The following is a 15125-nucleotide window of genomic DNA, read 5'->3' as shown; positions in this document are numbered from 1 at the left end:
GGTGTTGATCCAATGTTGAACCCTTTTTCCTTCATTGCCACACACTGTCATTTCATGGCATTTTTCTCATATCCTGACCTCCCTCAATGGGAGGCTTGCCACACTAAAGGCAAAGGCTAGGTTTAAAAGGCAGTAAAGCAGTTCCTGAGATTATCTGTCCTTTTCTCAAATGAAAAACCCTAAATCTGGGGCTGGAGAAATGACTTAGTGGTTAAGGCGTTTGCCTTCAAAGTCAAAAGACCTAGTTTGATTCTCCAGGACCCACGTAAGCCAGATGCACAAGGGGGCATATGCATCTGGAGTTCGTTTGCAGTGGCTGGAGGCCCTGGCGCACCCATTCTCTTTCTCTCTCTCCCTCCCTCTCTCGCAAATAAGTTAATAAAAATTAAAGTTTTTTTTTTTTTTAAAGAAGAACCCTAAATCCCAACCTTTCCAAGATACTCCTAACACAAACAGACATTCATACTGTAAAAGGTTAGTGTTTTTATCTGTACTGCATCATGGTATTGGCACTTTATGTATTTTGAAGGCCAGAGCACATTACCTCTATTTTTCTGTGATTTCAGAGCTATAGAACTGGTAGTTCTTTTTGGACTAGAGACTCTAAGCCAGGACTACTAAGGCAGGCAGGCAACTTGCAAGTGTGACATGGGTTTCTCAGTGTTGGTACTACTGACATTTTGTCACCTGTTCTGCCAGATTAGTCTACTTTTTGTCACTGGGACAAAACACCTTACACAAGATAGCAAAAGGGATGAAGGGTTTAGTCCAGCTTACAGTTCAGGTCCATCATTACAGGGAAGGAATGGAGCAGAAGCTGGACACATTCAATTCAAAGGTAAAGTAGAGAGCAAGGGTACTGACCCACCTCAATCATCTAGTATAAAAAAATTCCTCAGAGACGTGACCAGAAATTTGTTCCCATGGTGATTTTAATCATATCAAGTTGACAACCGACATTACCTGTGTACTGAAGGATGTTTCCCTGGCTTCTACCAATGACCCAATATATAACTCTATGCGGTACCAATCTAAAATGACTCAAATGACTAAAATGGCCAGATGTCTGCTAGAGATATATATACCGCCTTGAGTGAGTGAGCGAATATATGAATATGTGTGTGTGTATGTGTGTGTGTGTGTAGTGGGGACTGCCCAGGCTACCAATTCTAGCTTCCTCAACTTGCAATGCTTGCCCCAACACCACTACAAGCACAGGATCCAGTGTTTACTGTCACTGAAAAGCACAGTCCAATGGCCCACTCAGTCAGGCAGGGTACATAGTACTTCCCACTTCAGGCCACTCTTAGTCTGTTTTACCACATGTCATACTGTGGTAGAGCAACACAGTGTTGGTAGGTGAGTGAGCCAGAAAATGCAGGGTAAATAGCACAGCATGTAGTGCATAGAAACTATTCATCAAGAGCCTTCTAACAACCTACAAAAGATAGTGCCATATACTAAGGTCTACACATCACTAAAGAATATCAGTCATTTTCATAGCCACCAAGAAGTACATGATCCATCTGGATGGAGAATCCAAGTGTCACCCTTTCTTTCCACTTGGCCATGTCAATAGGTCCTTCTTGGTGGGGCAGGGCTTCCTCCAGAGGTCTTCTCCTCTTGTGTGGCCCTTGTCTGTCCTTACAAGCATACCAACAATTCCACCTTTCACTCTTGCTCAAAAGGATTATAAAAAAGGTCATTTACTTCTATGTCAACTTTGCATGGAAACTACACACACACACACACACACACACACACACACACACACACACACGTGAAGAACAATGGGTAGAATGATAATATATTATTAAGTGCAAAATGGTATTTAACCAAAATGACCAAGGGCTTCAACTACCTGCTTCTGAATAGCTTAGCAGATAGAGCACATGTAATCGCATCACTCTTGCATGGCCAAGTTTTCACTTGCAGAGTTTGAGCTATTTTGGCCTTCCTTATTATTTTATCTACAAGATAATGATACTTTGCACAAGAAAATATGGCTGTTCTCCTTCTTCTATTTGGACACTGATGAAGGATGAAATGAAGGAGGGAATCCACAGGGTACCATACCTGTCATGTCTCAGGGCTCTCATGTCAACATAGACGGTGGTGGGGTCAGGTCCCGATGTCCCCTGCAAACAAAGATATAGTGTATTTGGCCCAAGATTTCCCAGAGGGAAATTAGGTCTGTGCTCTCTGTCTCTCTTTCTCTGCTAGCTGGCAGGCATTTGTTTCGTAAAATATTAAACTGAAGAAAGAGAGAGAGAAAAAAAAAGTCTGCACCAAAAGGAGCTAAGACCACACTTCTCCAAGTTACCTTTTTAATTTCCAATTTTTGATAGCCTACATTCTCAAAGGAACGTTAGGATAATGCTGGTTTTCCACACAGCTTGACCTCCAATCAATGTGCATGTCTGTATGTATGACAAGCACACCATATTTTGGAAAATAATGGAACTGTGAGAAAAAGGTTGGCTGGCAAAAGCAGATCGGTAGGATATGAAACATCCCTTACTAAGAACTTTTTACTACATGCATCCAGAAAGGCTATTTTTAGAGTTCAAGATACCAAAGCAGAAGCATGACATGAGCTGACAGACTGAGAAGGAAGATATGAAAGATAATTATTTTGTTCCTTTTAATCCTGCTTGTGCCTCCAGCCCTGGATGTTATTTTTGTCCATGACATAAGTCAAGGAGGTTGTGTGCTTCTGAGTCATCTGGGCAGAACTCTGCTCTGAGCTATCTGTCTTCATTCAAAAACAGTCCAGAAATTTTATCTTGCATCATATAACCTTTCCAAAAATACACTTGTTTCACTTCTGACCAGAAGCCTCTGCCTATGTAAGGGCAACATGGAGTTGATATAATAAACTATTACTTTATGTATATTACCTTGGTTGAGAAAAGATGAAACAACCAATTTCCACAAAAAGAGCTCTTCAGAATTTATTTGAATAATTGTATTTAATTTTGTTGGGTGAAAATCTCAATTTTATACCAAAGGCATGTTTAAATATAGTAAGGATACTTTTGTAAGAATATTTTATACCACTTAGTGACTCTGGTTAGGGTGATTTCATCTCCAAGGAAAAGAAAAGCACATGCAAGTGAGCCTGTGAGGAAGCTTAACAGCAACAGGACACTGTACAGGACACACTTTCTACCCTCTGGTAACTCAGTGAGGCCACATTACACCCTTGCATCACAAGAAGAAGTGACCTGATATTGAGTAATGTAAAACTCACAACCATAGGTGGTCAGTTAAAAACAAACAAGCAAATCAGGAAAAACAAACAAACAAACAAAAAAAACCACCACTAAAAGTAGACAATGGTGGGAAATGGAGATGAATCCAGGATCAAGGCCAATGGGAACACAGAATTTTGTGTATGTGGGAAACATCACTGCGATTTTACATTGGACAATCAGTACCCCAACTATAGGGTCTGTCAGACCCTCCATCCTCAGCCCTCTACCTACAGCCTGTCCCATAGTGAGAAGCCAGCGAAGCAGGAGGGAAATTGGTGGGTACACACTGATGTGACAAACAGAAAAGTCCCCTACCTGCTCGGCCAGTGTCCACAGCCTGTGGGGCTACAGCAGCAGGAGGGTGAGGACAAGAAAGGAGAAAACAGCAGGCCAACAGACAGCAAACATGAAGGACACACGTACAAACAGCCCAACAAGTAAGAGTGGGATGAAGAAGAGGGAAGAGTGGGGTCGGGGAAGAGAATGCAGAAAGCAGGGAATAAAAACAAAAAGATCAAAACAATGTCAAATATGGAAATCATTAAAATTAAACACTGTACTGTTAAAGGTGGAAAAAAAACATTGAAAAGGTGTCAACATATCCACAGTGCAACAGAAAAGGTGATAAATAGCAGACCCTGGTCATGTGGTGCTGAACAGTATGTCTATCAATAAGGTAAGATGGTACACTTGGACAGTGTGATTTTATGGCTTTGAGGTTTTCTTTTTTTTAAGGAAGTGGAAGGCATACATTTTATTCTTCAATCCGCTGACAATTTCTTCATTTTAATGGCTTTTAACTTGGGTGACTATGACAAGGAAGGAAGGATTGAAAAAACATTTTTTAACATAAACTTATGGTACCTAGCTCTCTTTATTTACAAGATTATTAAAGAGGCAAAAATACATTTGGAGAACAAAGGAACCAAATACTGGCTTATTGCACAATTCATGTCAGCAGCCTGAAGAGGAATTTCCACCTCAGTGAGTATCCTGTGTCAAACATCACAGAGCTGTACCCCAAAGACACATATTAGTGGCCATCTCCTGATCATCTTTATGGTTTCAGAACTTGTTTGCTCCCTATATTCAGCTGTCTGCGTGCATACACATGACAGGAAACTGCCAGAAAACAAGCCAGGCAAACTCTTGGATGAATGTATCTTTTCCAAATATTCCCAGCAAAGTAAGACATGGAGATGTTTTCCAGACCCCTGAATGCACAATTTTTCTTCACAGGGCTGACCTCCCACCTACCCATGCCCTCTATAAAGATTACTTGGCAAATACCACAGGAAATAGTAGCCACAAAAGACTGTGACTGTGGTCTTTTCCTTGAGCTATAACATGTTAGTACAAAAGTTATAATGAAAAATCACCATGATTCAAAATGGAGCTAGGGGGCTGGAATGATGGCTTAGCGGTTAAGCGCTTGCCTGTGAAGCCTAAGGACCCTGGTTCAAGGCTTGGTTCCCCAGGTCCCACGTTAGCCAGATGCACAAGGGGGCGCACACGTCTGGAATTCGTTTGCAGAGCCTGGAAGCCCTGGTGCGCCCATTCTCTCTCTCCACCTCTATCTGTCTTTCTCTCTGTGTCTGTTGCTCTCAAATAAATAAATAAAAAATTTAAAAAAAAATGGAGCTAGGTATATGAAAACAAGCAATGGATCAAAATATCTTTTTTAAAAGCTTCTGATTTTATTCTATTCTTTTCTTACAGACTTTATTGTGCTGATGGCTGTTACTGTCTCCCAGCCTCATGGCTCTTAACAAAGATAGGGCATTAAGACAGTAATTGGGTTAACTATGGTGTGCATCATGAAAGTGTCTTACATGGTCACAGGATATAGTCAAACTGAATATAGCCATCTAAATAACCACACTAATGACCTAAATAATTGCTCTCATGATCCCTGGAAACTAAATATTAGTTGGGCAAAACAATAGATAACATTTAACATTCTACTACATGATCCCAACTCACTAATTTTGTTATCATGACTCAAGGTAGTATCTCAGGAAAAGTGCATGATAAGGACCTAATTTTCTATATAGTTCACATATGGAAACAGCAGAATGATGAAAGTTCTGTAGAACAGACTGAAAATATGTTTCCCAATTTCAAAAGCCCTAGGTTCAAAGTCTGCAATTTCAAGATTCATATTAAAAACTATAGATTTAATTCTTTACATTACAAAAAAAAAGACAAGCCAGCATTGTCATAAGAGGAACCCTAACTCCTACAGGTGCTCCGTTTTGAACACCTTCAAATAGTTGCAAAAGGACCAGCAGGGGCTGGAGAAATGGCACAATGGTTAAGGCACTTGCCTACAAAGCCAAAGGACCCAGGCTTGTTTCCCTAGGGCAAATATAAGCCAGGTGCCCAAGGGTGCTCATCCATTTGGAGTTCCATTTTCAGTGGCTGGAGGTCCTGGTGTGCTCATTCTCTCTCTCTCCTCCTGCCTATTTCTCTCTCTTTCTCAAAGTAATAAAGAAAAATAAAATATATTTTTTAAAAGGCCAAGCAGGAAAACCTAATTCCTCCCAACTAAAGCTTTCTCAGCAACAAAGTTATACATGTAATGTTATCAGAGAGAGCGTGCATGCATACCAGTGAGAATGAGCATGTCAGGGCCTCTAGCAAATGACTTCCAGACGCATTCATCACTTTGTGCACCTGGCTTTATGTGGGTACTGGGAGAATCAAACCTGGGTCTTTAGGCTTTGCAGGCAAGTACCTTAACCACTAAGCTATCTCTCTAGCCCTAGAATTTAAGTTTTTTTTTGCATGTATGTGGGTGTATGTACAGAGGTGTGTGCATGTGGAAGACAGAGGTTGACAATGGTTGTCTTCCTTGCTGTAAATAGAGATTTACTGTGGTAGGGTTTCTCACTTAAGCCCAATGTTTGCTGATTTAGCCAATCTAAGTAGTCAACTAGTTTTCAGACTAAAGACCCCTTTATCTGCATGTCCTGGCACTGGAATTACAGGTGGACTCTATAGCTACTTGGCATTTATGTGGATGCTGAACTCTGGTCCTCACAGCAAGCACTCTACACACTGTGCTACCTCCCCAGCCCCCATAAAACATTTTGAACATAAAGCCTGCATTAATCAGAAGAGAATTAATTTTAAAATTCAATTTTATAAAAATGTCAATATTAGAAGTCATTTCCTCACTGATATAAAAGTATCATATCCATTAGGTATATTGAACAAATCAATATTTTGTGGTTTTCTGTTAAGAAACATTTTTAATTTTAGGGTGTCCTCCACACACACCAACCCCCCCCCCCCCCCGGGTTTTATCCTGCCCTGGTCCCAGCCTTTACCACCATGGTAGGTGAATGCTCAGAGGAAAGGCCTGGGAGAGAGGTACATGATGCCTCTAAGACAGGGCTTCTGGGACACATATCTACCTTGCCAGGCCATATTCTTCCCTATGCTGATGACTTTCAAAACAGTTTTGTTTGTTTTGCTTTATCCTTCAGACAGAAAATTCTTCCATTGGTTCCTGTGGTATATGTGATACTAAATCTGGGTCTCTTTCCTCCCAAGAAGAATTTAATTCATTTAGACTTATTTGAATCTTCAGCTATCTGGTGGATCTTAAAAACTGTGCAGTGTCATCTGTGTCATGGTTGCAATAATGGTATCTGGTGACTTCTACATCCCAACAAAACATGTAAGTCCCAAATCTCCTCTCTCCTATCCTCCCTGTCCCTCTCTTTCCCTCCCCACTCTATAAATACAAGCACATACTCCTAAGATCAAGCAGCTGTTTCTGTTGAGCAATTTTGTAAGGAGTTAAATGCAGGTATTCACTTTTCAGGGAAATGGGCCTGGGTGGATGAGCTCTAAGATGGATTACTTCATTTGGTTTGAGTCAAAGGGAGTATATACTTAGTTCATTCACTGAATCTTCCAGCCTATGCAATCTACTGGCAAGATGGTTAAGCAAGTTTCACAGGGATCAGCCAATGATTAGCCTGCTTGGGTTTGTAGGGTTTCACAGGAGCACAGATTATTGGCTTATATATTATCTGTTTCTGCTTTCAGTCAAGTGGTTGTGAAAAGACCACATGGATATTAGACCTGTCCTCCTTACTCTGTTACTTTGTTAGAAAAAGAGCCCATGGAGGGCTTCAGTTTAGGGGCCTGATGAGAAGTGGGAAAGTGTTCAGACTGGGAAGCAGCATGCTGCTTCTGGTGTCATTCAACTTAATAAATGACTAGCTCAGTATACTGTTTCTTAGTTCAGAGCATAGACTGAAACCAGGAACATTCTTTGAGCATAATAATAATAATAAAAATTTTGCTCACAGGGATGAGAGTGGAAAAATAAAATCAAAGGCAACATATGAGGCATTATGCCAGGTGGACATATCACCATTACCTACAGAGACCCTACTTCTCCTGTGCTTAGTCCAAAACTCCTGAAGGTACAGATGGAAGGACAAACGTAGCAACTGTTGTAGTCAGGTTCATTCATATTGCTGCCAGAAAATACCCGACCAAGAATAGCTTGTAGGGGGAAAAGGTTTATTTTTACTGCAATTCAGAGCACTAGTACAGGAAAAAACAAGTGACTTGAAAAATCAAATTAATGAGTTATAACTATTTGTTTTACCTAGGAGTTATTTATGATTTCTATCACACTCTGGAGCTTTCCATTCTGCTTCTTTGTAAAGATCAAGGACTCTACTTTTGTCTATATGGTGGGTGTATTTGTTTTTTCTTATGTGAGTTTCAAGGTTCAAGAGTGACTAGAAGGCCAGAATGCTGAGAAAAGCATGGAGAGTGGAAGCCTGGCTCATGGGGTTTCAGAGGGGATATGACTCTAGGGAGCTAGACCAGAGGGAGACTGTATGATACTTTGACAGCCTCCCCTCCTCTCCCAGTATTCTGACCATGTCCTGAGAACTTGGGTAAAGCTAACTTAGAAAGTAACAGAGTAATGTGTTCCATGAAAGAAATTTCAAGGCAGGACAGCAGTGAGACTGTGTTGTGGTTATTATGGATGGCTTTTACTCAGATATACAGTAAAAGGAAAAAAAAGATATGATGAGTATTTAGATCGAAAGCTTTGTGAACAAGTTCAAATTCCAGGCCAGAAAATTGCAGCCAACAAAGCAACTGTAATTATTAAAGAGATTAATGTGATTAAAGAGAAACCTCGCTTTTTTCACTGGGACAATAGAAAAGGTGCCCTAAAGGCAAAGCCCACCTATGGAAGCTGTGACTTGTAAGAATATACATTCTTTTGAAAGGAGCAAGTCTGAAGGAAGAAAGACACAGAAGTGATTCTCTGCTCAAAAACAACTGCCTAGGAAAGTGTCTCCAAAGATTCAGAAAGCAAAGAACACTGACATCACTACTTCTGTGGTTCAACAGGGCCGAGCAGCATTGTCCACATCATCATAGTTTTGTAGGCATGATTAAGGGTCATGGTATCTTCTTCCATGGTTTCAAACAAATGCTGAGGTTAGGCAATGTGTGGAAGGGTTAAATTCCCTGCAAGGAGGCCATGAGAAGTACCATGAGACACAATGTAGATGAAGGTTAAGTTGCAATGGAGACTGCAAGATGTTAGAGGTTCCAGGACCATAAGATGTCCATCACAGAAAGTATCAGGCTTGGAGAAAGGTTATGTATGTTACAGGCAGCAGAGCTAGAAGGGTGAGGCTATCCAAGTCATTTGGAGCCTGAAGGATTCCATCAAGAGCCTCAAAATCTAGACAGACAAGTAGCTGCAGGTCTTGGTGTTTGTCTTGATGGGTTTTAGTCTTTCTTATTCTTCCCTTTTGGAATGGAAATATTTATTCGGTGCCATTATATAGTCAAAGTATAGGATTTTGTGTTTTGATTTTATAGGGGCTCACATTCAAGAGTCTACCTGCAGTCTTGGAAGACATTTTCAATTTCAGAACAGTGTTGGAATTGTTAAGAAACTATCAGAACTTTATGTGGGTGGCTTGGGAATGAAACCTTGGCTGACAGGCTTTAAAAACAAAGTGATTTTCACTGCTGAGCCATTTTCCCAGTCCCTAGTGGGACTTTTGATGTTGGACTAAATACGTTTTACATCATACCATAGATGGTCATGAGCTTATTGGGGCCACTGGTGGAATGTTGTTCTTGAATGTGAAAGTCCCCATAGGCTGATACATTTGTACAACTGGTCACCAGGTGGTAGTGCTATTTGGGAAGGCTGTAGAATCTTCGGGAGGTAAAGTCTTGCTGGAAGAAGTAGGTCACTGGATAAGCTTTAAGGTTTTATAGCCTGGTGCCACTTTCTGTTTGGTTTCTTCTTATCAATATATTGTTACCAGCTAGCTTCCTCTTGTTGTTATGCTTTTCCTGCCACAATGGACTCAACCTCTGCAACTGTAAGCCAAGACACATCCTTCCTTACAAAACAAGTTAAGATTTACTGGAACTATTACTACTGATATAATTGTATAAAGTTATTGACAGTTAAACTTTCAGATAAATTAGTCATTTTTTTTCTATGTAATAAAAATCAAAATTCCTATTTTCTTTCTTATAACAGCAACAAAATGGAAGATCTCTTTTGGGAAAGAAGACCTCATTTTTTTTCTGTCTCTTCCTTTGCATGTCTAATGTAACCAAAGATCTTTCTGATTGAGAGAGCAATTGAAGCTGTGGGAAATTGTTCTCAACAGAGGTTAATAAACAAGTGATACTATTAATATATACGAGAAATAATTAAACATGGAATATATAATTTGATCTTTCCAATGTCTACTTTAAATCATAAATTCAACAAATTGAAATAGTCTTTTTTGTAGCTATAGCTTCTGAGAAATTTCATTTCTGAGAATGACAAATGGCTCATTCACCAGGATATTTTTTTTCTTCTACTTCTTAACTCTGTCAATTATCAAAGCTTACTTAACTCCTTGGATCTTAATTTCTCTCATTTAAAATTCAACAACTAAACTTTACCTTTCAGAAATATAGGAGGCCCTAACTATAAGCCATCTGAATCAAAGGATCCAACATGTTTGTTAAAAAATATATTGGTGTGCCAAGGAGATAGCTCAGTTCACTTGCCTTGAAGATCTGAGTTTAACCCCTAGCACCCACGTAAGTGTCAGCTGTGGTGACATGTACCTGAAATCCTAGAGCTGGAGGCAGGTGAATCCCTGGAGTCAGTCTGGCCTAATCAGTGAGATCCAGACCAATGAAAAAGCATGTGTAGCAGTCAGGTTCGCAATGCTGGCAGAAATCACCCAACCAAGAGCAGCTTGTGGGGGAAAAAAAAGGGTTTATTTTGGCTTACAGACTTGAGGGGAAGCTCCATGATGGCAGGGGAAAACGATGGCATAAGCAGAGGGTAAACATCACCCCCTGGCCAACATCAGGTGGACAACAGTAACAGGAGAGTGTGCCAAACACTGGCAAGGGGGGACTGGCTATAACACCCATAAGCCCATCCCCAACAATATACTACTTCCAGGAGGCATTCCCAAATCTCCGTGAGCTGTGAACCTAGCATTCAGAACACCTAAGTTTATGGGGCACACTTAAATCAAACCACCACACCTTGTGTCTCAAAAAGAGGTAGACAGTATACCTGAGGGTAGCAAGCAAGGTTGTCCTTTGGCCTCCACATGTATTCACACATGTATAGGCATATACACATGTATGTATAACACATATACATACTAAAATGTTGGTGGCTCTGTATGTGTATGTATGTATTCTTAAGAAGCAAGCTAGATATCCTGCTTGGAAACCCGAAGAACAAGAAACCTATTATTTTTCTTTTGCAATGAAGAGTTACAAAAGATGACATAGGCTTTTATTTGGTGGAGATTTATGAGAGTTGATTTTGGGGAAAATTCAGTGGTGTCATCCATAGGATACTAGGTTCTAATTAAGTAAGTGTTCATTTAATTGATATAATGGGATTTATTGAAATGTATATTCCAGTATTTTTTATGAAATTTATTCATATTCAGAAATGATGGGCAAAAATACAAGAGTGTGCTCAGCTCTGAGGAGTGTCCTTAGCAAAATTGTTCCCTAGTTGAGCTGCTTACAGAAGACACTGGTAGAAACAATTTGACATGGTGGAATGTGTGGAGCAATGAAGGAGGAAAAGATAGAAAGGCCTTTGCAGCTGGGAAGTCTGAAAGCTCCTCAGAGGGGAATAGAAAGGAGACATGGTTTCTGCTATGTAGAATGACATGGCCAGCATAAAGTTCATTTCATGCAGAGAACAGCATAAGTGTCAGGAAGCGAAAGCATGCACAACTCCATGGTAGAGAAAATAGTTTCATATGAAATTGTCCAAGGGAAGAGACATGTGTAAGGCTGGATGATGAAAAGAACCAGTGTCACTGGAAGACTATTTTTGCAAAACAAAAATAAATTTCTAATTTATTTGTTTAACTTGAAAATGGCATATTATCAGAAACATTGTCTTTTACTTTTGTATATTGATGATATGTGTGTGTGTGTGTGTGTGTGTACTGTGGTACACATGTGGAGACCTGAGGACAATGTTGGGCTGCTTATGCTCTTCTTCCATCTTCTTTGAGATGGGATCTCGATTGTTGTGTCTGTGCTGCTATGAAGGCAAGACTAAGTGGTGTATAAGCTTTGCATTGCCAAAGATGTGCTGGGATTTCAGATGTATACACCATTTTGGATCCTTTACATGGGTGCTGGGGATCCAAACTGGTCAGCAGGCTTGCAGAGCAAGTGCCTTTAACCACTGAGCAATCTCCCCAGTCCTTCAGATACATTTTAAACAGTACTCATCAGTATCTGGTCAGCACTAGGAAAACTGGGTATGACAGCCCTCATGAGAACTCAAGGCTGCAAATTAGCATTTGTCAAGACCTTTTGGTTCTGTAGTTAAATAAACAAGTAGACAAAGAGCAAGTTGAACTACACAGTAGCCTTAAAGACCAAGAAATCCTTCTAAAAGCAGTATTACTAAATCTACTAAACACTGCCCCCTCCCCAACCAAAACAGACTTTATAAACCCTAAGACATGAAGACAAAACTCCATTTGACAACAAATACTGCCGTTGATGTCACATATATTAGTGACTCCGATCATTTGAATGGAACACTTTTCAATGTACTTAATTAAACATAAGGTGGTAATTTTCAAGTTTATGTTAGCTTTTTGTGTTTTAATTTTTTTTCTTGTTTTGGCTTTTAGGAGTTAGGATTTCACTCTAGCCAGGCTGACCTGGAATTCACTATGTAGTGTCAGAGTGGCCTCGAACTCACAGTGATCCTCCTACCTGTGCCTCCCAATGCTTGGATTAAAGGCGTGCATCACCACGACCAGCCTAATATTTTTAATCAAGAAATCACCAATAATCATTTCTGGGCAGATAGATTGATATTACTTCTTTGCTAACTAATTTGTATTTTCTAAATTATTCTGTTTTATTTTGTCCCATTGCCCCATACAAATTCTCTTAAGGTTCCCCCTTTAGTGGGACACTGGTAGTCCTTGTGGCATCAGAGATGTACCACTCAGTTTCTATCGGGAGGATAATGCTTCATAGTACAATCCCCTCCCCAACTGTGGCTCTTATATTAAGAAAGAAACTAAATTTATCTAAAGCTCAGAAGTATTTCGTTATGCCTTATTTTATACCCTGAGTCAGGTTCCATAGAGATACGATGGGGAGCGCCAGGAAGATGTCTGCCTCCAGACGTTCCATTATTACCTCTGCTTGTTCAGCAGCACCATCAGATTTTATTTTGTTAATTTTGAAAACACTAACTGAAAATGAATGGCCACTGGCCAGCTCTTAAGGTTTCTGTACTTCCTCTTGCTGTCACCTAAATTCTGTACAGTCCCATCACACCTGTACAATTCAGCATATGCCGCAGTGTCACCCACCACAGGACAACCTTGACTACTCACCCTGAAGTGCCTGTCCATGCCCAAGTCACTCTCCCTTTTTTCCTCCTCGCCAATATATAATATTCACTTCTGAAACAACTAAGTTTATTTTTTATCTTACTATGAGAGATGTTCAATGAAGACAAGATCTGTGTTGTGGATTAATTTCTAAATTTTCCCTAGGTTGATGGGAGGCAAAAGTGTAGCTAGACCATCTTCTGAGCTGCATAAGCATTCATGAATGAGGTTGTGGGTAGTTGCCCCACAGCCTGCTGAAATGTGATGCCAAAAGTGACACAAGTGTTGTTATTCAGAAAGCCAGAAAATAACCTACTTCTAAAACAAGTCTGACCTCAATGGTTCTGGCAAGAGGATATCAGCCTGCCTTGCTTTGTGTATGGTTGATTTTATTAATCTCTACTATCAGATATTGGTATTTCCAACTTAGTACTAACCATTTGGAAAAGGAAACACTGGATGGAAATGAGAATGAGGAGAACAAATAGAGAAATTTGAAAAATATACAAAAATACTTGATGTTTGCAAGACCAAAAAATAGAACCCTGACTCTTATTGGTAATTTCAAGTTGTATTTTTAAAAATGCTTTTACTTAGAGAAAGAAGGAGAGGAGAACAGAAAAAGAGGGAGATGGAAGGAGGGAGGGAAGGAGGGGAACAGGGAGAGAGAGAATGAATATGAATATGGATGCACCAGGACCTCTTGCCACTGTACATGAACTACAGAAACATGAGCCATTTTGTATATCTGGCTTTACATGGGCACTAAAGAACTGAAGCCAGGTCTGTCAGGCTTAGCAAGGAAGTGCATTTAACTGATGAGCCATCTGTCCAGCCCTAAAGTTTTAATTTGATTGCCATACTGATGGGATTATTTTATTTCTATTTTAATTTTTTTGTTGTGTGTACTCTATGTGGTGGTGGTGGTGAGTGGTGTATACATATGTGGGCAGATGCAGGCACCCTGTGACTATGCATATGGAGGCCATGGGAGAATGTCCGGTGTCCTTCCTCATCACTCTTTTGCCTTATTTCCTTTAGAGAGAGTCTCTCACTGAAACTGAAGCTTGCTGTTTATTTTTATTTTAATTTTTTAAGACAAATTCGACAGTAAGACCTAGTGATCTTTCTATTTCTTCACTCATCAGCACTGGGGTTACAGGCAATGTAACCATGCCTGGCCTTTTATGAGGGTGCTGGGGCTCAAACTCAGGTCCTCATGCTTGCATAGCCAGCACTGTTATCTATTGAGCCATCAGTCCAGGTCCAGTGATGAGATCATTTTTATAAAATGTATTAGTATTCATTATGAAGCTAGAACTTCATTTTCTCAATGTTCTTAGAACACATTTATTAGATATCTGCCAGATAACAGATGCTGAGAATACAGTAATGGGGAAGCTCATATACTGGCCATCTTATGGCCAGGATCTACACACTATCTTCATTCTTGACTTTCTCTATTATTGCTTTTTTTCTTTTTTCTGATTGTTCAAGGTAGGGTCTCACTCTAGCCCGGGCTGATCTGGAATTCACTCTGTATTCTCAGGGTGGCCTCGAACTCATGGCAATCCTCCTACCTCTGCCTCCCGAGTGCTGGGATTAAAGGCTTGTGCCACCATGCCTGGCTTATTATTGCTATTTTTAAGGGCATTTTATCATCTCCTACATGATACACAATCTTAAAACATTTTAGGCCTAGGTGGATGGAAATAAATGAACTACTAAATAAAGAGGTAATAAGTTTATGTACTTTATTTCTTTTAGTGTGTGTTTCTAGGGCCTGTGTGTTTGCAGATGTGTGCATTGTGCACATGCATGTGGAGGCCACAGAAATACCTCAGGTGACCTTCTCTATTGTTCAAATGTGTATTTCCTTGAGATGGGGATCCCTCACCCAAGAGCTGGCATCAACCAGCAAACCCTAGTCGTTCTCTGGTCTCTAACC

General features: G+C 40.2%; 1 protein-coding gene across 4 annotated transcripts in view; it reads right to left on the bottom strand.

The window, feature by feature from the left end:
• Positions 1-15125, bottom strand: part of Dip2c (disco interacting protein 2 homolog C) — a 470240-nt gene that overhangs the window by 17267 nt on the left and 437848 nt on the right. For all 4 annotated transcript variants that reach the window (XM_045151604.1, XM_045151605.1, XM_045151606.1 and 1 more), the window contains one exon: positions 2077-2138. In XM_045151604.1, coding sequence (XP_045007539.1) covers positions 2077-2138 — 62 coding nt within the window. The remainder of the gene's footprint in view (positions 1-2076; positions 2139-15125) is intronic.

The sequence above is a fragment of the Jaculus jaculus genome, chromosome 6, assembly GCF_020740685.1.
Source record: "Jaculus jaculus isolate mJacJac1 chromosome 6, mJacJac1.mat.Y.cur, whole genome shotgun sequence".
Taxonomy (NCBI): domain Eukaryota; kingdom Metazoa; phylum Chordata; class Mammalia; order Rodentia; family Dipodidae; genus Jaculus; species Jaculus jaculus.
The sequence above is the reverse complement of the archived record's forward strand: the minus strand, read 5'-3'. Positions and strand labels throughout refer to the sequence as shown.